This window comes from Ranitomeya imitator, chromosome 1 (assembly GCF_032444005.1).
Source record: "Ranitomeya imitator isolate aRanImi1 chromosome 1, aRanImi1.pri, whole genome shotgun sequence".
NCBI classification, from domain to species: domain Eukaryota; kingdom Metazoa; phylum Chordata; class Amphibia; order Anura; family Dendrobatidae; genus Ranitomeya; species Ranitomeya imitator.
Window position 1 is genome coordinate 781,369,684 of NC_091282.1, and position 24,793 is coordinate 781,394,476.

Here is a 24,793-nt window from a genome sequence, read left to right on the forward strand (position 1 = left end):
ATACTGCTCTTAGAGAACCCAATTGTGGCAATTGGTGAACATCTTGGTACTAATCATATGATTTTTTTTTTTTTTTTTTAATCTACCGTATATACTCTAGTATAAGCCGAGATTTTCAGCCCACTTTTTGGGGCTGAAAGTCCCCCTCTCGGCTTATACTCTAGTCATACCCCGGGGTCGGCAGGGGAGGGGGAGCGAGGGCTGTCTAATTATACTCACCTGCTCCTGGCGCGGTCCCTGCTTCCCTGGCGCTGCAGCTTCTTTCTGTAGTGAGCGGTCACATGGTACCACTCATTACAGTAATGAATATGCGGCTCCACCTCCCAATGGGGTGGAGCCGCATATTCATTACTGTAATGAGCTGTAACAGTGACTGCTCACTACAGGAAGAAAATGCGGCGCTGGGGAACAGACGTGCAGTGACGGCGCCAGGAACAGGTGAGTATGACGGGGGCAGTGCGCGATACTCACCTGCTCTTCGTTCCACCGTCGGTGCCGCTGTGTCTTCCGCAGTGACGCTCAGGTCAGAGGGCGCGGTGACGCGATTAGTGCGCGCCGCCCTCTTCCTGAACGTCGGTGCAGAGGACAGGGAAGACACAGCGGCTGTCATCGGTGGAACGGGGAGCAGGTGACTATAGCAAGTAACGGGGGCCGGAGAGGTGAGTATGTAATTTTATTTTTTTAATCGCAGCAACAGCATATGGGGCAAATATCTGTATGGAGCATCTGTATGGAGCCATGTGCAGCATTATATGGGGGCAAATATCTGTATGGGGCCATGTGCAGCATTATATGGGGCAAATATCTGTCTGGGGCATCTTATGTGGCCATGTGCAGCATTATATGGGGCAATTATCTGTACGAAGCATCTTATGGGGCCATAATCAGCATTTGTGCAGCATTATATGGGGCATATTTTAACATGGAGCATCTTATGGAGCCCATCATAAACTGTCTGGAGCATTATATGGGGCTCCTGATTCAATATGGATATTCAAAAACACTTAAACTACTGATGTCTCAATTAATTTTACTTTTATTGGTATCTCTTTTTATTTTTGAAATTTACCAGTAGCTGCTGCATTTTCCACCCTAGGCTTATACTCGAGTCATTAAGTTTTCCCAGTTTTGTGGCAAAATTAGGGGGGGGGGTCGGCTTATACTCGAGTATATACGGTACATTACATATACATACATTACAATACATTACATTGTGTATGCGATTTTTATCTATTTTGTAAGTTTGTAAAGTTCTGTTAATTTTGACATTAAGTCACATTTTCATGTCACTTAACACGGCCTTGGCCAAAAGTGCAAAATGTCCAGCCAAAAAAAAAAAAAAAAGTGTCCTGCAGCGGATCCCATCAATATGTGTCCCCCGCAGCCTGGATGTGCTGCATATACAGTGCATATTACATCAAATTAAACTAATTACACTGCTTACACTTAAATCCTCTAAAATCCAACGCTTCCAGCTACAAGGAGCAGTGCGGCATCAAACCAGTCTCACACATGTATGATAGGTGGAGGAACAGCACAAGAAGGATTTCTGGAGTTGTCTGAACTGGGTGCAAAAAGCTAAGTAACCCCCATCCAGCAGGACCGATGGACCCGTGGTTGTGATGCTAAAGTCTGTGAATGGGGAGTCACAGCTACCAAATATATAAAAAAGGTAAAACAAAACCTTTAATATGCAAACTCTCCTTCTGTCACTTAAGGTACCGTCACACTCAGCGATGCTGCAGCGATATAGACAACGAGCCAATTGCTGCAGCGTCGCTGTTTAGGTCGCTGTAGAAACGTCAAACACAGCAGCTCCAGAACGATGCAGGAGCGATCCAGTGACGTAACGGCGACTCAGTTTTCGTTCTCGCTGGTCGTTAGCTCCATGTAAAACGTTGCAGGCATCGTTGCTTTTGCTGTCAAACATCACGATACACGCCGACCTGACGACCAAATAAAGTTCTGGCGTTCTAGCTCCGACCAGCGATGGCACAGCGGGATCCTGATCGCTGCTGCGTGTCAAACACAACGAGATCGCTATCCAGGACGCTGCAACGTCACGGATCATTGTCGTTCTCGTTGCAAAGTTGCTGAGTGTGAAGGTACCTTTAGAGTCCAATTGATTTATTCTTTTGCATAAAAATAAGGAAAAGTTTGTAGTCATCAGATCGGCCACCAGCTTTGGGCAGAGAGTATGCAGCAGCAAATGTGGTGGTAAGAAGAAGGGACCAAGGCCAAATAAGAGTCTGGAGGAGGAAAGGCAGAGAGGAGCTGTGCCTGTGCCCACATTAGAATGACAGAGCCTGCATGTGAATAGGAATCACTGGGAAGATTAGTGTTTGGGTAAACATTTATAAATCTGTTTAGTGAAAAGCTAAATATTTCTGGATCTGACCAATCTCACTGCTGCAGGACACTTTTTTTTTAAAATAAAAAAACAACTCTAAGCTTGAAGGTCTCTACTTTAACCCCTTCATGACCGCAGGCATTTTTGGTTATGCATTTTCATTTTTTGCTCCCCTTCTTCCCAGAGCCATAGCTTTTTTATTTTTCCGTCAATATGGCCATGTGAGGGCTTGTTTTTTGCGGGATGAGTTTTACTTTTGAACAACACTATTGGTTTTTAACATGTAATATCATGGAAAACGGGAAAAAATTAAAAGTGCAGTGAAATTGCAAAAAAGGTGCAATCCGACAATTTTGTTTTGACTAGTTTCACTACATGCTAAAACTGATCTACCATTGTGATTCTCCAGGTCATTACAAGTTCATAGACACCAAACATGTCTAGGTTCTTTTTTTTATCTAAGTGGTGAAAAAAAAAAATTCCAAACGTTTAAAAAAAAAAAGTGCAATTTTCCATTACCTGTAGCGTCTCCATTTTTCATTGATGTCGGGTGAGGGCTTATTTTTTGCGTGCTGAGCTGACGTTTTTAAGGATACCACTTTTGTGCAGATACGTTCTTTTGATCGCCCGTTATTGCATTTTAATGCAATGTCGTGGGGACCCAAAAAACGTAATTCTGGCGTTTTAATTTTTTTCTTCCCCTCGTTATGCAGTTTAGCGATCAGGTTATGACTTTTCTTTAATTGACCGGACGATTCTGAACGCGGTGATACGAAATATGTGTATGTTTGATTTTTTATATATATATATATATATATATATATATATATATATATATATATATATTTTGAATGGGGCGAAAGGGGGGTGATTTGAACTTTTATTTTTGACATGCTTCAATAGTCTCCATGGGAGGCTTGAAGCTGCCATAAACCGATCAGCTCTGCTACATGTAGGCGATGATCAAATCAATTGTATATAGCAGAATACCTCACTTGCCATGAGCGCCGACTACCAGGTTGTGCTCATAGCAATCCAGCAGTGACAACCATAGAGGTCTCCAGGAAACCTCTGGTTGTCATGCCAACCTACGCCGTGATCACGTGATGGGGGCGTCACAGATTGGTGGATTTCTGACGCGATCGCTGGAAATGTATGTTAAAAAGAACCTCTCAGCAGGATTGTGCACAGTAACCTACGGCCAGTGTCAAGTCGGTGCCGTTATATTGAATAAAATGATACCTAGGTTGATGAAATCAGTTTTGTTGTGGCTGCTTCCTAATTTTTATTTTCAGTTTTGTGTTAAAGGGACTCTGTCACCTGAATTTGGAGGGAACAATCTTCAGCCATAGGGGCGGGGTTTTCGGGTGTTTGATTCACCCTTTCCTTACCCGCTGGCTGCATGCTGGCTGCAATATTGGATTGAAGTTCATTCTCTGTCCTCCATGGTACACGCCTGCGCAAGGCAAGATTGCACCATGTGTTACAGAGGATGTTCGAAGCCAGGGATCGGGAGCCGCTCCAAGCCTTCTCTAGACTTTTTTTTTTTCTTTTTCCTCCCATCATTCTGGGAGGGATGTAGTGAAGAGGTTTTTCTCTATCGCTTCATTGGGGACACAGGAACCATGGGTGTGTATGCTGCCACTAGGAGGCTGCCACTATGCACAAAAAAAAAAAAGTTAGCTCCTCCTCAGTGGGGTACACCCCACCGACTGGCACTAGGTTAATCAGTTTTAGCTTATTGTCAGTAGGAGGTGGACACGGGTCTTTCACTAGACCAATATCTACCTCACTTTTCATCGTTTTCCAGTAACTACTCCTTTTTTCAGATGGATCTTCTCCCCTACCTCTGGAGGGATACAGTGTGAACAGCCACAACTGTACTCCCACGTCGAGACTGAGTACGGCGTGTACTGCCACCTCGTATTCTCATATGTCTAGTCGGCAAGACCCCCAACCCCCTAACACAGAAGAGTGTTTAGGTGATCCGGATTCGGTCCTGGCCCCCCATCACCTACCCACTCACCCACCAAAGCCTATCAGTTTTAGGAGGTGAGGACGTCCTGCAAGACAGCATTTTCGGACGTCTGACATTTCATGGATAGATAAGTACATCTCCTTTTTCCACAGGTTCCTTCCAGAGGCGACGAGGTAAAGATCCACAGAAAGAAGAAGATACAAAAGATCAACGGATGAAGACAGAAGAAGTGTATTTTTTTTCTCTTTATTTTTAACGGGCGCTGGGATAGTAGGGCTTTAAGATTGGGGCACTGGACTACCTTTTACTGCACTTTTAGGGCCTCCGCACAGCTCCCCTCTGTTTCGGCGGTCACCGGCTGTAATCTGGGCCCTGGCTTCTCGAGCCTAGCATTGACTCCACCCCCTTCTCAGCACCTTCTTCCGAGCACTTTAGGCGGGAGGAAAGCCACCCGTTCTCCAGCCAGTTGCTTCCTCATCTCCCGGCGGTTAGCTCCGCCCACTCTTCCTGGCTTCAGGCAGCGCTGCAGTAGTCGGCATCTTTTTCCTTCCGGACCCGGCGGTTAGCTCAGCCCCTTCTTCCAGCCCTGGAGAGCGGGCTTTTTTTACCTTCAGCGTTCACTCACCCTGCTGCGTATCCTTTTCACCCTCATTGCAATCGCCATTGTCTGTGTGGATCCGGAAGGCTATTTTGTTTCTGTGGGACCTGCATCTTCTCTTCATTGCCCTTCACAGCTGGAAGCAGACTACGGGACATCTGCATCTTACTGTGAGTAGCTCTGCAGATGGACACTCTCCTCTACATTCCCCTTCTATCCCCTAACCTTCTGGAATCAGTGGGTCTGCTCATCATGCCTAATCCTAAAGGAGAGCGTTCCTGTCCCCCTGCTTCCTCTGCTCTTGTCAGACACCTTGTATGCTCTTTGTGTAACTGCAAGCTCCCTTCAGGTCATTCCTCTCCCCTATGTCACCCAGGAGCCCCCTTCTGTCCAAGGTGAGAGCAATGCCCCTATCCCAGTGTGGGCTTTCCCTCTTGTCTCAGTAAGTGGCAGACCTCACCACGGTGTCACAGACCCTGGTGTCCGTTCTTGACAGGTTGCCCCTCCCAGACTCCGCCATTGCTAGTGGGTCGCAGAACTCAGACTGTGCCTACACCCATAGGTCATGAGAGATCCAGGCAGGCGCATCGTTCTATTTCGTCTTCCCGCTCCATCTCTCCCTCCGGTCTTCCCCAGCGGTGTGCCTCTTCCCGATCCTCCTCAGGCAAAGCATTTTCAGACGCACTATCAGGATGACTCGGACCAAGCCTCTAACATGAGAGACAAGGTCCAGAGCCTCATTGTGGAGGTCAACCAGACCTTTAGCATTAAGGACACCTCTATGGAACCCGCAGAACAGGCGGTTTCGCTTAGATGGTCAAAACCAGCTCCCAAGGCTTTTGCCCCACATAGAGAATTTGAGGAGGTTCTTGCCAGGAAAAGAGAACCCAACCAGACACTTCCAAAGAGGGAAGCGCCTCGGCATCCTATATCCCTTCGCCCCTGAGCTCGTGGCTAACTGGATGGCTTCTCCAACTGCGGACCTGCCAGTCTCCAGACTGTCCAACACTGTCCTCCCGCTTACTAATTGAGCATCCCTCAAGGACTCAAATAACAGGATTGTAGAATCTCTTGCAAAGTCAGCCTTTGAAGCGGCTGCTTCTACGTTGTGCCCTGTCTTTGCCTCTACTTGGGTGTCAAAGTCCATAGCTGCATGGGCTAAACAGCTGGGTCAGGGCATTCTTGCTGGAGCTCGACTGGAGGAACTGGAAGACCTGGTGGATCAAATTTATCATGCAGGGAAGTACATGGTATCTGCCTCCCTGGACACTGCTTCATGCGTGGCTCAGTCTTCAAGCAATATTGTGGCCATTCGTCAGACCATTTGGCTTAGGCTATGTGCACACGTTGCGGATTAGGCTTAAGAATGTCTGGTGCAGATTCTGCCTCTCCTGGCAGAAAACGCACCTGCGGATTTGTCGCGCTTTTTGTGCGTTTCAGCAGCGTTTTTTGTGCGTTTTTCTTGCGCATTTTTTACCCCTGCGGTTTTCCATAATGGAATGGGTACAAAAAAGGTGCAGATTCACAAAAAAGAAGTGACATGCTACTTCTTTTAAACCGCAGCGTTTCCGCAGCGGATTTTCTGCAAAGTGTGCACAGCATTTTTTTTTTCTCATTGATTTACATTGTACTGTAAATCAATTGCGGATCTGCAGCCTTTCTGAACTTCAAAAAACGCTGCGGATCCGCAGAGAATCCGCAATGTGTGCACATACACTTAAGGCCTGGCAGGCAGACTTATCTTCTAAAAAGTCCCTTACAATGCTTTTCTAAGGATCCAGTCTGTTTGGCACCAGGTTGGACCAAATTATTAAAGAGGCCAGTGGGTGCACAAGTTCCCTCCTTCCCCAGTTCAAACCTCGTCGACTTCCTCTGAAGCGTCAGTTTGGGGATTTTTGCTCCTTTCGCTGCGACAGAGGATTTTTCCAGCCAGCCGAGGCCGCAGGCTCGCCAGGATAGGAAAAAGGCTTCCTTTAAACCCACCCCTTCCTGGTGTCCCTGTATCGCCCAGAGTAGATCCGCCAGACTTAGATACGCTGGGATCTTGATGAGTCATGCCGAGGAAGATTACCAGGTTTATCAGGCTGGGCGGCCGTCTCTGTTTTTCAGAGACTTTTGGCTTGCCTCAGTAAAAGGCGCATGGGTCAGGGAGATTGTATCCTCAGGATACAAAACCGATTTTGTTTCGTGGCCCCGAGATAGTTTCTTCGATTCTCGTCCTCCAAGAGATGCTTCTGTGGTTTCTGGGTTGCTTTGCTTCCATCGCCTCCTTTCTCAGTTCAGGGGGTCATTATTCCTGTTCCAGTTCACATGGTTTTATTCAAACCCATTTGTGGTGCCAAAGGACTGTGCGGTTCATCCCATCCTGGATCTAAAGTTACTGAACAAACTGGTCCGCCTGCATCATTTCAGGATGAAATCCCTTTGTTCAGTAATTGCTTCCATAGAGGCGCAGGAATTCCTGTACTCCATAAACATCCAGGACCCCCATCTCCATTTTCCTAGGGCATCAGATTTCTGCATTTTGCGGACCTTTTCAATTCATCGCCCTGCCGTTCGGGCTCACAACCGCTCCCAGGGTTTTCACAAAAATCACGGCAGCGTGAATGGCCATTCTGCGGATCAGGGGCCTAGTGCTCATCCTGTACCTCGGCAACATCCTCTTCAAGGCTCAGTCTCTCTCAGGCCCAGGAACGTCTGGCCATCGCTCTGGACACACTGCTCTGTTGACTAGCCATCCGAAAAGAGACAGTCTTGCCTTATTCCGACTCAGGTCCTCATTTTTCTAGGCATGGTGTTTAACACGCACCAGACCAGGGTTTTTCTTCCCAAAGAGAAGAGAGCAATCCTCCAGCAGGGAGTTCATCCTCTACAGGGCCCTCGGCTTCCATCTTTCCGTTCAGCTATGACAGTCCTTGGAAGGATGGTGGCAGCGTATGAAGCAATTTTTCTTGCGCAATTCCATTCAAGACCACTTCAGCAGGCCATCCTCTCTCAGTGGAACAGGTTTGTTCTCTCTCTGGATCGCCCTGTTCGGATCTCTCAATTGGTGGCTATCATCCCCTCTCATCTTCCAGGGTCGGTCCTGTCTTCCAGTGCATTGGCAGGTGGTGACGACAGCCTTCTCGGCTGGGGTGCGGTATTTCACCACCTGACTGTCCAGGGACATTGGTCGGCGGAAGAATCCTGAGAATCCCGCCCCGCAGTATGTTCTGATTTATTCACACTGCAGGATGGGGTCTCGGGTACACGCAGGTGCGAGATGAAAGGCGGCACATGCCCGAAAAAAAGCACAGCGCAGGCGCCGGGTACGTTACTGAAGACAGAGGAGGCGGCGCCTGGAGGGGCTGACTGATGACTGGGAGGCAGTTGAGTTCAGGGAAAAAGATGTGCCCCCCGGAAAGACTAAAGGTATGGTGCGAAAATTATAAAAATTGATATTGCTGTATTGGAAGGGAGCACAAAAAGAAGAGCCACCTTCATAGAATGCAGCATTAGTGCTGCACAAGCTGGCTCTTTTAGTTAAACACGCCAGAGGGGGTGACAAGTTCCCTTTAAGGGTATGTTTCCACGTTCAGTATTTGCCGAGGATTGGACGCTGCGTATAGCCGCAGCGTCCAGTCCGCGGCCAGATGTTACAGCATAGTGGATGGGATTTTATGAAATCCTATATCCACTGTGCATACAAAAACACAGGTGGCAATCCTGCATTTACACACGTGGCTCGTCTTCGTAGACCGCAGCATGTCTATTTATCTTGCGGAGACGCTCAGTCTCCGCAAGATAAATAGCACTGTTCTTTGTATAGGATGCGGTGATACCGCATGGTTCAACGAACACATGTGGAATCACCGCACGTACAAAAGCCGGCAGTGCTTTGGACGGAGTGGGGATCTGCTGTGTTCAAAGCGCTGCTGGTACGCCACATGGAAACATACCCTAATGAGGGAAAAGGCCATTATAAGAACTTAAGGTACAGTGCCTTGCGAAAGTATTTGGCTCCCTGGAACCTTTCAACCTTTTCCCACATATCATGCTTCAAACATAAAGATACCAAATGTACATTTTGGTGAAGAAACAACAAGGGGAACACAATTGTGAAGTTGAACGGAATTTATTGGTTATTTTAAATTTTTGTGGAAATTCAAAAACTGAGAAGTGGCGCGTGCAATATTATTCGGCCCTTTTAACTTAATACTTTGTTGCGCCACCTTTTGCTGCGATTACAGGTCGCTTGGGGCATGTCTATATCAGTTTTGTACATCGAGAGACTGAAATTCTTGCCCATTCTTCCTTGGCAAACAGCTCGAGCTCAGTGAGGTCTGATGGAGATCGTCTGTGAACAGCAGTTTTCAGCTCTTTTCACAGATTCTCGATTGGATTGAGGTCTGGACTTTGACTTGGCCATTCTAACACCTGAATACGTTTATTTGTGAACCATTCCATTGTAGATTTTGCTTTATGTTTGGGATCATTGTTTTGTTGGAAGACAAATCTCCGTCCCAGTCTCAAGTCTTTTGCAGACTCCAACCGGTTTTCTTCAAGAATGGTCCTGTATTTGGCTCCATCCATCTTCCCATCAATTTTAACCATCTTCCCTGTCCCTGCTGAAGAAAAGCAGGCCCAAACCATGATGCTGCCACCACCACGTTTGACAGTGGGGATGGTGGGTTCAGGGTGATGAGCTGTGTTGCCTTTACGCCAAACATTTCGTTTGGCATTGTTGCCAAAAAGTTTCATTTTGGTTTCATCTGACCAGAGCACCTTCTTCCACATGTTTGGTGTGTCTCCCAGGTGGCTTGTTGCAAATTTGAAACACTTTTTATGGATATCTTTGAGAAACTGCTTTCTTCTTGCCACTCTTCCATAAATGCCAGATTTGTGCAGTGTACGACTGATTGTTGTCCTATGGACAGACTGTCCCACCTCAGCTGTAGATCTCTGCAGTTCATCCAGAGTGATCATGGACCTCTTGGCTGCATCTCTGATCAGTCTTCTCCTTGTTTGAGATGAAAGTTTAGAGGGACGGCTGGGTCTTGGTAGATTTGCAGGGGTATGATGCTCCTTCCGTTTCAATATGATTGCTTGCACAGTGCTCCTTGGGATGTTTAAAGTTTTGGAAATCATTTTGTATCCAAATCCGGCTTTAAACTTCTCCACAACAGTATCACAGACCTGCCTGTTGTGTTCCTTGGTCTTCATGATGCTCTCTGTGCTTCAAACAGAACCCTGAGACTATCACGGAGCAGGTGCATTTATACGGAGACTTGATTACGCACAGGTGGATTATATTTATCATCATTAGGCATTTAGGACAACATTGGATCATTCAGAACTTCACAATGAACTTCTGGAGTGAGTTTGCTGCACTGAAAGTAAAAGGGGCCGAATAATATTGCATGCCCCACTTTTCAGTTTTTGAATTTCCACAAAAATTTAAAATAACCAATAAATTTTGTTCAACTTCACAATTGTGTTCCACTTGATGTTGACATTTGGTATCTTTATGTTTGAAGCATAATGTGGGAAAAGGTTGAAAAGTTCCCGGGGGCAGAATACTTTCGCAAGGCACTGTAAACGTCCAAATACTTTTGATCCCTTGAAAAAGAGGCAGCTGTATATTAAGCAGCTGTAATTCCTGAACTCTTCCTCCAATTAGGAAGTAAATCCCCTCAAATTAAAGCTGAAAATCTAATCTGCACCAGAAGCCTATATTGATCAGCAAAATATATTCCACATCCATTTCTATAAATCGCTAAAATGCTTAAACCTTACACAGATGTTATGGAGGAGGGTTAAGGGTGGGTTCCTAAGATAGGATTTGTTGTTGGGATTACTATTATTGTATAACCGTTTTGTTATATGTTGAAAAATTTAATAAACAGAATTAAAAAAAAAAAAAAAAATGCTTAAACTTGGAGCCAGAAATATTTGGTTAGTGATCAGATAGATAGATAGATTCGGCTGGTCCGGCCTAGCAGGGAACAGGCTGATGGCAGGTATCACTTCTCTGTTCTGTCTGAATGTAATAACGTCAAAATGTTACCTGTCCAGAGGGTAGCCGGCCTCACAGAGATTCACCAGCGTGTACAACTGCCTCATGGCATATTCATACTGCAAGGACAAAAACAAAATACATTACTGCTTAAATCACATATCACACTACTAGGACCAGCAGGGAATAATATCAGGCAGATCCTGGGTTCACTGCAGCAGCTTCCAATTCATCAACACAAAAAACAAACAAACAAAAAAAAAAAAAACTGGATTTTTGGTTGCTTACCGTAAAATCTGTTTCTCTGAGCCTCCATTGGGGGACAGAGGAACCATGGGTGTATGCTGCTGCCACTAGGAGGCTGACACTATGCACAAAAAAGTTAGCTCCTCCTCTGCAGTCTACACCACACCGACTGGCATTATACTCTTCAGTTAGTGAGAAAGCAGTAGGAGAAAAACAGTAAGGTTGAAACATAACCACAAACATGAGAACTGTAAACATGAGAACAGTCATAGGACAGCGAAAACTAACATGGGAGGGTTGTGTCCCCCAATGGAGGCTCCGAGAAACAGATTTTAAAGTAAGCAACCAAAAATCCTGTTTTCTCTATCGCCTCTCATTGGGGGACACAGGAACCATGGGACGTCCAAAAGCAGTCCCTGGGGCGGGAAAAACAGACTTCCATCAGGTCAAAAGACTCACCACTGCCGCCTGTAAGATCCTTCTGCCTAGACTGGCGTCCGCCGAAGCGTAGGTATGGACCTTGTAAAATTTGGCGAACGTGTGGATGGAAGACCAAGTTGTCGCTTTGCAGAGCTGTAAGGCGGAAGCCCTGTGGTGCAGCGCCCAGGAGGCGCCGACTGCCCGGGTAGAGTGAGCCTTTATCCCAGGAGGGGGAACTCTGTTCTTGACCCGGTAAGCCTCCAAAATTGCCGTTCAGATCCAGCGAGCAATAGTCGCCTTGGAAGCCAGCAGGCCTCTGCGTGTGCCATCAGGAATGACGAAAAGAGAATCAGTCTTCCGGAAAGCTGACGTTCTATCCAGGTAGATCCTCACAGCCCTGACGAGGCCCAGCTTGTTCAACGATCGCTCCAGAGAATGAGACGGAGCTGGGCAAAAGGAAGGTGGAACGATGTCCTCGTTGAGGTGGAAGGTGGAAACCACCTTAGGAAGGAAGGAAGGCGGAGGCCTGAGGACCACCTTGTCCTGGTGGATGACCAAGAAAGGAGGTCGGCAAGAAAGGGCCGCCAACTCGGAGACGCGGCGGATAGAAGTGATGGCCACAAGAAAGGCCACCTTCCAAGAAAGAAGTGACAGGGAAACCTCCCTGAGAGGTTCAAAGGAGGCACCCCTCAAAACGTTCAGCACAAGATTTAAATCCCATGAATTCACCAGGGCCCTGTATGGAGGGACAGCGTGGGCTACTCCTTGAAGAAAGTCTTAACCTGTGGTCGAGAAGATAACGTCTTCTGAAAAAGGACAGAGAGCGCAGAAACCTGGCCCTTTAGGGAACTGAGAGCGAGACACGAATCCTGCCCTGCCTGAAGGAAGGCCAAGATGGAAGGCAGGGAAAAAGACATAGGTGAGACGCAGTTGGACTCACACCAACGGAAGTAAGCCTTCCAGGTACGATAGTAGGTCCTGGAAGACGAAGGCTTCCGAGCCTGGATCATGGTGCGAATCACCCAGTCCGAAAGGCCAGACGCTCTTAGAACTGCGGTCTCAACAGCCACGCCGTTAAACTGAGCGACCGAGAATTCGGGTGGCAGATTGGACCCTGAGACAGCAGATCGGGCCTGTCTGAAAGGTGCCAGGGGGCATCTGCGAGAAGGTTGACGATGTCCGCAAACGATGCTCTCCTGGGCCAATCCGGGGCGATCAGAATGACCGGCACCCCTACCGCTTTGATCTTTTTCAACAGCTTGGGAAGCAAGGGAAGAGGTGGGAACAGATAGGGCAGTACAAACTGCGACCAAGGAATGGCCAGAGTGTCGACGCCCACTGCGAGAGGGTCGCGCGATCTGGAGACGAACCGAGGAACCTTCCTGTTCATTCGGGATGCCGTGAGGTGCACATCCGGAGTCCCCCATCGAAGGCAAATCTGATGGAAGACCATTCCTCTGCCGCGAGACCCTCGCAGCTGAGGAAGTAGGCAGCCCAATTGTCCATTCCGGGGATATGCACCGCGGATATCACCGGAACAGTTGCCTCCACCCAGAGGAGGATCTTGGATACCTCGGCCAGGGAACTCAGAGTCCCCCCCCCCGATGGTTGACATAAGCCACAGCTGTGGCTTTGTCCATCTGGATTCGGATTGGAAGGCCCCTGAGAATTCTTTCCCAGTGACGAAGGGACAGGAAAATGGCCCGAATCTCGAGAACATTGATCGGCAGAGTTGACTCCTGCGCCGACCAACGGCCCTGAACAGTCAGGTGGCGAAACATCGCACCCCAGCCGAGCAGGCTGGCGTCTGTCGTCACTACTTGCCAGTGAACTGGAAGGAAGGACCTGCCTCTGCCCTGGGAGAGGAGAGGTGACGCCAGCCACCAGTTGAGAGACTGTTTGACCCGGAGAGAAAGTCGGATCGGACGATCCAGGGAGAAAACAGACCTGTCCCACTGAAACAGAATGGCTTGCTGAAGAGGTTGCAAATGAAATTGGGCGAAGGGAATCCCTTTCAATGTTGCTACCATCCTCCACAAAACCTTCATGGCAGATCGGAAGGAGGGAGGCCAAGGACCCTGGAGCAAGCGTATGTCCCGACGAAGGATGGATCTCTTGTCTTCGGGAAGGAAGATTTTGGTCTGACGAGTGTCGAAGAGCATGCCCAGAAAAACGAGGCGCTGGGAAGGAATAAGGCAGGACTTCTTCCGGTTGACCAGCCACCCGAAACGGGCTAGGGTGACTGGGAGGACGATGGACAGACTTTTGTGAGCCTGAGAATAGGACTGAGCCTTGATGAGGATGTCGTCGAGGTACGGAAACAGGACCAGGCCTCTGACTCTCAAGATGGCTATCAGTGCCGCCATGATCTTTGTGAAAACCCTGGGAGCGGTTGCGAGACCGAACAGCAAGGCGATGAACTGAAAGTGTTCCTGGAGCACCGCAAAGCGCAGGAATCGGTGATGTCCGGGGAATATCGGAACATGGAGGTAGGCGTCCTGAATATCTATGGAACACAGAAATTCCTGAGCTTCCATGGAAGCAATTACTGAACGATTCCATCCTGAAGTGATTCAGATGAACTCTCCTGTTCAGCAATTTGAGATCCCGAATGGGACAAACGTTGCCATCTTTTTTCGGCACCACAAAAAGGTTTGAATAGAAACCTGTGAACCGTTCTTTTTCTGGGACGGGAACGATCACCCTGGCTTTGAGGAGAGAAGCGATGGCTGCGAAGAAACCGGGAATTAGAGCTGGATCTACTGGAGGTCAGGATTCGAAGAAATGATACAGAGGTCGTGAAACAAACTCTATTTTGTATCCCGAGGATACGACTTCCCTGACCCACGCGTCATCTACTGAGGAGATCCAAACGTCACTGAAAAAGAGGAGACTGCCGCCCAGCCTGGGTAGAGGACTGGGGTCTTGTCGCGAGTCATGCAGAGGTGGATCTTCCGGTCCTGGACCTGGAAGATCTACCCTGGGAGTAGCGGGGATGCCAGGAAGGAGTGGGTCTAAAGGACACAGACTTCTTCTCTTGACGTGCCTGTGGCCTCTGTTGCTGTTGGTAAAAGGAGTTGGACGCCGCGAAGCGATGAAAAGGTTGAAAGGACCGAAATTGTTGTCTAGGAGGGGAACGACGAGGTTTGGACTGGGGAAGAAGAGAACTTGTGCCCCCGGTGGCGTCCTTAATGATTTGGTCTAGCTTGGGAACCAAAAAGTCGTGAACCCTGAAAAGGCAAGCTGGTAAGGGACTTTTTAGAAGACAAATCCGCCTGCCAGGCCTTGAGCCAGACGGTCCGACGGATGGCAACAGCATTGCTGGACGCCTAAGCCGCACAAGACGCGGCGTCCAGGGAGGCGAAGACCAGGTATTCACTCGCATGAGAAATCTGGTCGGCAAGCTCCGCCAGCTGTCCGGGAGGAGCCCCGTCGAACCTGTTTGGCCCATTTGGATATGAATTTTGAAACCCAAGTGGAAGCAAAGGCCGGGCACAGAGTAGCTGCAGCCGCTTCAAAGGCTGATTTCGCGAAGGATTCTATAACCTTATTGTTAGAATCCTTTAGAGATGCTCCGCCAGACAGTGGGAGGATCGTGTTGGTGGATAGCCTAGAGACTGGAGGATCCACCGAGGGAGAGACAGTCCAATTTGCGGTAAGATCTGGAGAAAAAGGATCTAAAACGCCAAGGCGCTTTCCTCTCTGAAAAGGTCTGGTCGGATTCTCTCTTTCTCTGGTCATGATCTCCTCGAATTCAGGATGCGGAGCGAAAAACTTGGAAGATGGTTTAGACCGTCTAAACGGAACGTCCTGATCTGCGGGTTCCGTAGAGGTATCCTTGATGCCACAGGTCTGATTTATCGCTCCAATGAAATTCTGAACCATATCCCTCATGGTAGCGATTTGGTTAGAATCCAGCTCTGAAATATCCTCCGAGGGCGCATCAGAGAACACCTCGCCTGACTCAGGGGAGGAGGATTGGGAGGATGCCGACCGCAGAGGAGGACCGTGTGGCGAGATGGAGCGGGAAGAAGACTCAGACCAGCGTTCCTGTCTGGACCTTTTGTGGCTTATAATGGAGGGCTCGGACAGAGGCTCCTGCGACCCGCTGGCTACTGCGGGGGTCTGCAGAGGTAATCGATCCAGCGCGGACACCAGGGTTTGAGACACCAGTGTTAGATCGGCCACCGATTGTGACAGAGCGGAAGCCCAGCCTGTGGTGGGGGTATCACTCTCGGGCGGGTCGGCCGGGGGATCCTGGGCGGTGGGAACAATCGGGTTGCTGCTGGCCTGACAGAGTGAAGATGACTGACCTGAGGGAAGTTTGCAGTTACAAGACGAACATGCAAAGTACTTGACTAAGGCAGAAGAGGAAGAAGTAGGAGGACGAGAGCGGCCTCCCTTAGAGGTAGACATTTTGACGGGTCCCTGAAGAAAATGCCAGAGGGTTAGAGGACAGGGGGACAGAGGGGAGAGTCAGTCTGCAGTGCAGAGCTACTCACGGCAGACGAAAACGGAATCCAGGTGAAGAAAGATGTTCGTGCGTGGTGGACCTCCGGGGAAATCTTCAGACGGAGGAGATATGAGCTCCTGCTGCAATTAAAGAAGGGGAACCGCGGGAAAAATGCCAGACTGCGCACTCTGCAAAGGGGTGGAGCGGCGATGTGTGGCGCCAGCAAAGTGGGGAGGGCGGAACCTGCTGAGCGCCCAGGAGCACCAAGATGGCGCTGGTGGGCGGAGAATGCGGGGAGAAGGTTGTCGGGCGGGAGAAAAGCCCACCCGAGCAAACCAGAAGTGGCGGAGTCTCGACGCCAGAAGTAGGCCTTGGCCAAAGCCGGGACCTAAAAGAGAACTGCGGCGCCGGAACAGTGCGCCGCAGGGACTAAGCGGCGCGGCAGCCTGCCAAGGCCGCCGCACAGATACAGGATGCAATGCGGCTGCAGAGCAGTGCGGCCGCAGGGGGAAGCGGCGCGGCAGCCTGTCGCGATGAAGTGAAGACCCCGCGGCCGCCGAGCAGTGCGGCTGCAGGGAGAGCACTGCGGCCGCCGAAGAAGGGGGCAGATCCAGCGTCCCACCAGACTTCCGCAGCTATGGAGGGAGCGCGGCCTGAAAAGCAGCCGCGCGAAGGTTCTGCCCATGTGGCTGCCCCAGGGATCCCTAATAAAAATGAAGGTAAAATTCTTGCATTTCCTAAGGGACCCTTCTCCCCCACACTGCGAGTGATCTGGGAATGGGAGGGGAAAATACTCACCTAAACATCCCACGCAGTTACTTACCTGAGGGGAATGAAACGTCCAGGAGCTGATGGACGTCCTCGTCTCCTCCAACCGACAGGCTCTGGTAGGCGAGTGGGTGGGGGACGGAGCCAGGACCAGACTTCTGAGCATGCTTGTGTGCTAGGATCATGGTCATGCTGAGGGATCCATGAGGATATGGGGTGGCAGTACACGCCGTACTCATAGTTCGCATAGTGGGACTACAGGTGTGACTGTTCACCCTGTATCCCTCCGGAGAACCTAAAAGAAAAACGACGCACATTGAGGTAGATAGGGGTCTAATAAAAGACCCGTGTCCACCTCCTACTGATGCCAAGCTAAACTGAAGAGTATAATGCCAGTCGGTGGGGTGTACACTGCAGAGGAGGAGCTAACTTTTTTGTGCATAGTGTCAGCCTCCTAGTGGCAGCAGCATACACCCATGGTTCCTGTGTCCCCCAAAGAGAGGCGATAGAGAAAATTATATACAGTGGGGCAAAAAAGTATTTAGTCAGTCAGCAATAGTGCAAGTTCCACCACTTAAAAAGATGAGAGGCGTCTGTAATTTACATCATAGGTAGACCTCAACTATGGGAGACAAACTGAGGAAAAAAAATCCAGAAAATCACATTGTCTGTTTTTTTAACATTTTATTTGCATATTATGGTGGAAAATAAGTATTTGGTCAGAAACAAAATTTCATCTCAATACTTTGTAATATATCCTTTGTTGGCAATGACAGAGGTCAAACGTTTTCTGTAAGTCTTCACAAGGTTGCCACTGTTGTTGGTATGTTGGCCCATTCCTCCATGCAGATCTCCTCTAGAGCAGTGATGTTTTTGGCTTTTCGCTTGGCAACACGGACTTTCAACTCCCTCCAAAGGTTTTCTATAGGGTTGAGATCTGGAGACTGGCTAGGCCACTCCAGGACCTTGAAATGCTTCTTACGAAGCCACTCCTTCGTTGCCCTGGCGGTGTGCTTTGGATCATTGTCATGTTGAAAGACCCAGCCACGTTTCATCTTCAATGCCCTTGCTGATGGAAGGAGGTTTGCACTCAAAATCTCACGATACATGGCCCCATTCATTCTTTCATGTACCCGGATCAGTCGTCCTGGCCCCTTTGCAGAGAAACAGCCCCAAAGCATGATGTTTCCACCACCATGCTTTACAGTAGGTATGGTTTTTGATGGATGCAACTCAGTATTCTTTTTCCTCCAAACACGACAAGTTGTGTTTCTACCAAACAGTTCCAGTTTGGTTTCATCAGACCATAGGACATTCTCCCAAAACTCCTCTGGATCATCCAAATGCTCTCTAGCAAACTTCAGACGGGCCCGGACATGTACTGGCTTAAGCAGTGGGACACGTCTGGCACTGCAGGATCTGAGTCCATGGTGGCGTAGTGTGTTACTTATGGTAGGCCTTGTTACATTGGTCCCAGCTCTCTGCAGTTCATTCACTAGGTCCCCCCGCGTGGTTCTGGGATTTTTGCTCATCGTTCTTGTGATCACGCAAAATCCCACCCTGTGGGGTCAGAATGGAGCCCCAGATCGAGGGAGATTATCAGTGGTCTTGTACGTCTTCCATTTTCTAATTATTGCTCCCACTGTTGATTTCTTCACTCCAAGCTGGTTGGCTATTGCAGATACAGTCTTCCCAGCCTGGTGCAGGGCTACAATTTTGTTTCTGGTGTCCTTTGACAGCTCTTTGGTCTTCACCATAGTGGAGTTTGGAGTCAGACTGTTTGAGGGTGTGCACAGGTGTCTTTTTATACTGATAACAAGTTTAAACAGGTGCCATTACTACAGGTAATGAGTGGAGGAAAGAGGAGACTCTTAAAGAAGAAGTTACAGGTCTGTGAGAGCCAGAAATCTTGATTGTTTGTTTCTGACCAAATACTTATTTTCCACCATAATATGCAAATAAAATGATAAAAAAAACAGACAATGTGATTTTCTGGATTTTTTTTTTTCTCAGTTTGTCTCCCATAGTTGAGGTCTACCTATGATGTAAATTACAGACGCCTCTCATCTTTTTAAGTGGTGGAACTTGCACTATTGCTGACTGACTAAATACTTTTTTGCCCCACTGTATTATAGTCCAGTGCCAAATCAATATATAAATACAGCCAGGAATGAGGAGCAGACTGTGCCCTTAGTATAAGCAACCGAGTGCCAGTAATGGGGGTACGTCTGCTTGACTGATGCCACATGGTAGGAGATAAGACGACTAATACATCATACGGACTGGTGGTCTGCTGTAGGCCCCCCCATAATGTCTCACCAGTGGGAGATGCCAGTTGAAGCAGCGCGTCTTGAAGTGCTCAGCCGCTGAGCGGTAACAAGACACATCGTTGATAATCACTTGATCGCTGAAGATTTCAGTTGCCAGCTCATCAGATTCAGTCACCAGTAAAATGATCTTCTTCACCGATTCTTGGATCAATGATTTTGCCTGAGGGAAAAAAAAAAAAGGAAAAAGTAAAGTCACCTGAGAACACAAATGTAGATGCTGGCTAACGTTCCAGAACTTTGTGTGCTAAACGCAGCCAATATTTGCTGGAAGAAGTTGCACTCATCTGTCCTCAATAAACCGGTGCCACGGACCTGTCAGAGTCCGCACCTGAACCACAGTGCCAGCAATGGGCAGAGTTCGTCCTCTACATAGGAACTCTGTAACCCGCAGAGAAGCGAAGGGACCATGTGGTTCTCATGTGACACAGATGTGTTTTCCCCGGCTCAGCAATCTATCTACGTCATCCTCATATGGATTCATGAGAATGAGGAACTCCGACAATACAATGACTCAGGCGGGACATGTGCACAGCAGAACCTGCTCAGCAGGATTAATTGAGGTCAAAACAAGAGGAAGGAAAAAACAAATCAACCCTGGTTAGCCTAAATTCAGGCTGTTCAGAACTTGACACGAGTGTCATCACGAGAAGCATCAGTCCCAGTTGCAGAGTGGTGGACAGTAGAGACATAGCCTGGCCCAAAAAAAAAAGATCTCTTTTTAACAAGTTACAAACTATGTTAAGTGAGGACATTTAATTCAGGACTCCCCCATCCTTCTGCAGAGTAGTGTAAGGCTAGAGAAATGGAGCCAAACTATTAGGCACTTCTACAGTGTATGACCCTCATCCTCCCCTGGAGCTGCAGACAAATCTTTCCTCCATCAGTTTATGGAGACGAGAAGAAAGCAATAATAATTGCAAAAGAGGGATTTTTGGTACTTACCATAAAATCTCTTTCTTGGGGCCTTCATTGGGGACACAGACAACCGTGGGTGTATGCTGCTGCTGCTAGGAGGCTGACACTATGCAAAGAAGGAGATAAGAGTAGCTCCTCCCTGACAGTATACACCCACCGACAGACACCATGCACCTCAGTTGGTGTAAAAAGCAGTAGGAGAAGCGACATACTTTCTGAGTTAAGTACCAACTCAACTGGGGCACCAGGCCCCAAACACGGTACCAGAACAAACAAGTAGAGAGGGTGCTGTGTCCCCCAATGAAGACTCCAAGAAGGAGATTTTACGGTAAGTACCAAAAATCCCTCTTTCTTTATTGCTTCATTGGGGGACACAGACGTGGGACGTCCAAAAGCAGTCCCAGAACAGGGTGGGTAGAAAGAATCTAAGAATGACTCAGGTCGCCCGGTGCGCAACCGCCGCCTGTAGCACCTTCCTACCAAAACCTGCATCAGACGAGGCTTGGGTATGAACCCTATAGAACCTCGTAAAAGTGTGCAAAGACGACCAGGTTGCGGCTCTGCAAACCTGCAAGGCGGAGGCCTGGTGACGAACATCCCAAGAAGCTCCGACAGCTATGGTGGAGTGGGTTCGCACCCCCGGAGGGGGCAGTGTCTCATGAACACGGTAGGATTCTGATATCGCTGATCGAATCCAACGCGAGATCGTGGATTTTGAGGCTTGAAGGCCTTTCCGACGACCCTCAGAAACAACAAGGAGAGAATCGGATTGACGGAAAGGGGCAGTTCTAGAAAGATAGACCCGAATGGCCCTGACCACGTCCAGTTTGTGAAGAGACCTCTCCAGGGGATGATCCGGGGAAGGAAAAAATGAGGAGAGGACGATGTCCACATTGATGTGGAAAGCAGAGACCACCTTGGGAAGAAACTCAATGACCGGTCTAAGAACGACCTTATCCTGATGAAGAATCAGAAACGGGGAACGGCAGGATAGGCCTGCCAACTCGGAGACCCTCCTAATAGATGTGATAGCAACGAGGAAGGCCACCTTCCAAGAAAGAAGGGAAAATGACAAGTCCTGAAGAGGTTGGAAGGGAGCGGCCTGAAGAGTACCGAGAACCAGATTAATGTTCCAACGGGAAACGGAAAGGAGGGGCAAGATTCACACTGTTGCGTGTCGGCGTTGCCTCCCGGATTGCCCAAACGGACGCTGTGACCCCTGCACCACCAATGGATATGCTGCTTAGGTGAACCCTTGCCGCACTAACACGTACCATTGGGCCTAAGCCTGGACACAACTTCATCTACTTTTTTCCTACTACCCTTGCTATAACAAGGACCCTAGAATTGGACGGCTGTTCCACACAGGCACACTTATGCTGCTTGCTCCTGCTTTCTACATGGAACTTGTGTTGCATTAGGACATTCGCTAAAGCCCATATTGGACTATTGTATATATCACCTAGCATTAACTGCCCGCTGACATCCATTTGGGGTATCACAGGGCCGTACCCGTCTTTGAATACCATTTGACTATATGATATCATTTGGACTACCACTAAGGCACTACTCTGTGACCAAGGCCACTGTGTGGCCGAAACGTTAGAAGTAGAACTGTTGCCTTGTTACGTCCTTGAACTTTTGTTTTGCACCATTGAATAAAAAATCTTCACTTCAGCAAAAATTGACTTATTCTGACGTGTGCAGTGATTCGTTCTTCTTCAAGTATTGGGGGTCATCTGACTCCGTTCACTTGCACCGTCCACACCCCAGCTATAGTCGAGTGCTAGCTCTTTGTTTATTCTACTATATTGTCCTGTTTTAGTTTGAGAAATAGCTGAAATGAGACTATCCACGATAGCCTGCATACTATAAGTCTGGTCTGAACCGGAGTCAAACCCGGACTGGGAATCCACATCAGACCCCAGGTCCTCCTCCGAAGAGGGGAAATGGGAAGAGGAGAGCAGCTTGTATGCTGCGGAGGGACCCGGAGAGCTGGATGAAGAGCCAGACAGAGTCCTCCTTCTATAACGGCTGGCTGGTTTGTCTCTCTGAGGGTCGTTATCAGGTGCGCGCGAATCGCCATGAGAGACGTTCGGAGCACTGGTGGCTGTGGACAGCTGTGGAAGTCGTTCAAGCGCCTGGACCAGAGACTAGGAAACCTTAGTCAAGTCAGATACTGACTGGGACACAGCAACAGCAACGGCCCACTCCGTGGGAGGGGGAGTGCACTCATCCAGAGAGTAGGAAGCTGTTGTGAATTCTGTGATCAAGCTCCCTCCTGTGGTCACGAGTGGTACTGCGGCTTCTGAGTTTCCTTCCTCAGCTGATGAGGTTAAGTCGTTAGGTGCTGCTCTATTTAACTCCACCTAGTGCTTTGATCCTGGCCTCCAGTCAATGTTCTAGTATTGGTCTTGCTTCTTCCTGGATCGTTCCTGTGGCCTGTCTGCTCAGCATAAGCTAAGTTCTGCTTGTGTTACTTTTGTTGCTATATTTTCTGTCCAGCTTGCTTTTTTGGTTTTCCTTGCTTGCTGGAAGCTCTGAGACGCAGAGGGAGCACCTCCGTACCGTTAGTCGGTGCGGAGGGTCTTTTTGCCCCTCTGCGTGGTTGTTTGTAGGTTTTTGTGTTGACCGCAAAGCTATCTTTCCTATCCTCGGTCTATTCAGTAAGTCGGGCCTCACTTTGCTAAATCTATTTCATCTCTGTGTTTGTATTTTCATCTTTACTCACAGTTATTATATGTGGGGGGCTGCCTTTTCCTTTGGGGAATTTCTCTGAGGCAAGGTAGGCTTATTTTTCTATCTTCAGGACTAGCTAGTTTCTCAGGCTGTGCCGAGTTGCATAGGGAGCGTTAGGCGCAATCCACGGCTACCTCTAGTGTGGTTTGATAGGTTTAGGGATTGCGGTCAGCAGAGTTCCCACGTCTCAGAGCTCGTCCTATGTTTTGTGGTTTTTGTCAGGTCACTTGTGTGCTCTGAACTTCAAGGTTCATTGTGGTTCTGAATTACCTATTCACAACAGGAAGCTTCCTGTGGTGCAGACATGGTAGGAGGGCTGCAGGACTGGCAGAAAGGCGACGATTGGCCTACTGACCACTTTTTCTTGCAGCGAGCGCAGGTGTAATGAGTTATGGTAGGTTTGGAGAGGGAGGCTCCAGAAGAGTTGGACATAAGGAGATTCTGAAAACGCTATACTAATAATAACGGGCTTAGGTGAACCTGTAGCGGTATAAGGGAGATACCGAGGAGAGGAGCAGAGATGGCGTCGAAAAGCAAGCCTACCGTAGCGCAGATAGTTATGTGTCCCCCCACCACGATCCCTCCGTGCACGAAGTTGCAGAAGCAGGAGTCTCTGCGGTGAAGAGGAGGAGCGTGCCTAAAGATTGACCGTAGGGGTGAGTGTGCCTAAGCTCCTGATAGGGCCGAGCAAGAAAGTGGGCGTGTCACATTTGAAAGAGCGGTCTTGAGTTGAGGAAAAAAGTGCCAAGTGCCAAGTAAGCACCAGAGGCGGGGGGCGTGGCCAGCCGGGGCGGTGAAAGTGAAAGTAAGGCTACTTTCACACTAGCGTCGGAATCTCCCCGTCGCAATGCGTCGGGCAGAGATTCCGACGCTAGCGTTTGACGCACTGCACAACGGGTGCAGCGGATGCATTTCTCCGGCGCATCCGCTGCCCCATTGTAAGGTGGGGGCGGAGTTCCGGCCGCGTATGCGCGGTCGGAAAAAGCAGGTCCGCCAGGAGCAAAAAACGTTACATGTAACGTTTTTTGCTCCCGGCGGTCCGCCACAACACGGCGCAACCGTCGCACGACGGTTGCGACGTGTGGCAATGCGTCGCTAATGTTAATCTATGGGGCAAAAACGCATCCTGCAAACAACTTTGCAGGATGCGTTTTTTGCCATAAACGGCGCATTGCGACGTCTGGAAAAAAACGCCAGTGTGAAAGTAGCCTAAGATGTCGAGAAGGAAGAGAACCGAATGAGCGCTGGGACACCCGGTAATGTTAGAATACTGCTGTGGAGTTATGGGACGATGATCCTTTACCTTCCTTGTAATCCGGCTCCACATGATATGAGGATCGTCCAGGGGCCCATGATAGAGAGGGTCGCTGGATCAGGAATCCTTCATCCAGAAGACGGCATCAACCCCTAAAGCGCAGGGGGAAGGTCACCTCCGGTGACCACCATCTTCCTCTCAGCCCTCTCCGAGGAGACGGGTGAGGGGGACATTTTTGGCTAGGACCGCCACCAGTTAGACCCTGGAGCACCTGTGAGGGCGACAGGGGATAATGTCCTGCTGGCAGTCTGAGAGTTGCGATGTGGGCGACACCACACTGCTCGCTCAGCCGCCTCTCCAGGGAAGGCAGCGTGAGAATAACACCCTGTTTCCCTGAAATGCTGTATCTGAAAGACAAAAAGAGAATGTTACTAAAAACAATAAAACCTGTAAGGGAACAAAGGTTAGCAGCGGATCTGACGATCCAGGTCCGCCTCCTACAGACACTAAGCACAAACTGAGGTGCTTGGTGCCTGTCTGTGGATGTATACTGCCAGGGAGGAGATACTCTTTCCTTTTTTTGCATAGTGTCAGCCTCCTAGCAGCAGCATACACCCATAGTACCTGTGTCCCCCAATGAAGCGATAAAGAAATACTATGGAGAAGCTTTAGCAATGATGATGCTTTGCAAGAAGACATTGAACCACAGACCAGATCTACTTGGGATGGGACGAACCAATGACCAG

The 24,793-nt window shown here is 48.9% G+C and overlaps 1 protein-coding gene across 1 annotated transcript in view; it reads right to left on the bottom strand.

Annotated features, from left to right (window-relative positions):
* The window catches only part of LGMN (legumain), a 47,926-nt gene that overhangs the window by 1,419 nt on the left and 21,714 nt on the right, over positions 1 to 24,793 (bottom strand). Inside the window, exons 12-13 of the mRNA XM_069737004.1 lie at positions 19,128 to 19,298; positions 10,973 to 11,040 (exon numbers count right to left, since the gene is read on the bottom strand). Coding sequence (XP_069593105.1) covers positions 10,973 to 11,040; positions 19,128 to 19,298 — 239 coding nt within the window. The remainder of the gene's footprint in view (positions 1 to 10,972; positions 11,041 to 19,127; positions 19,299 to 24,793) is intronic.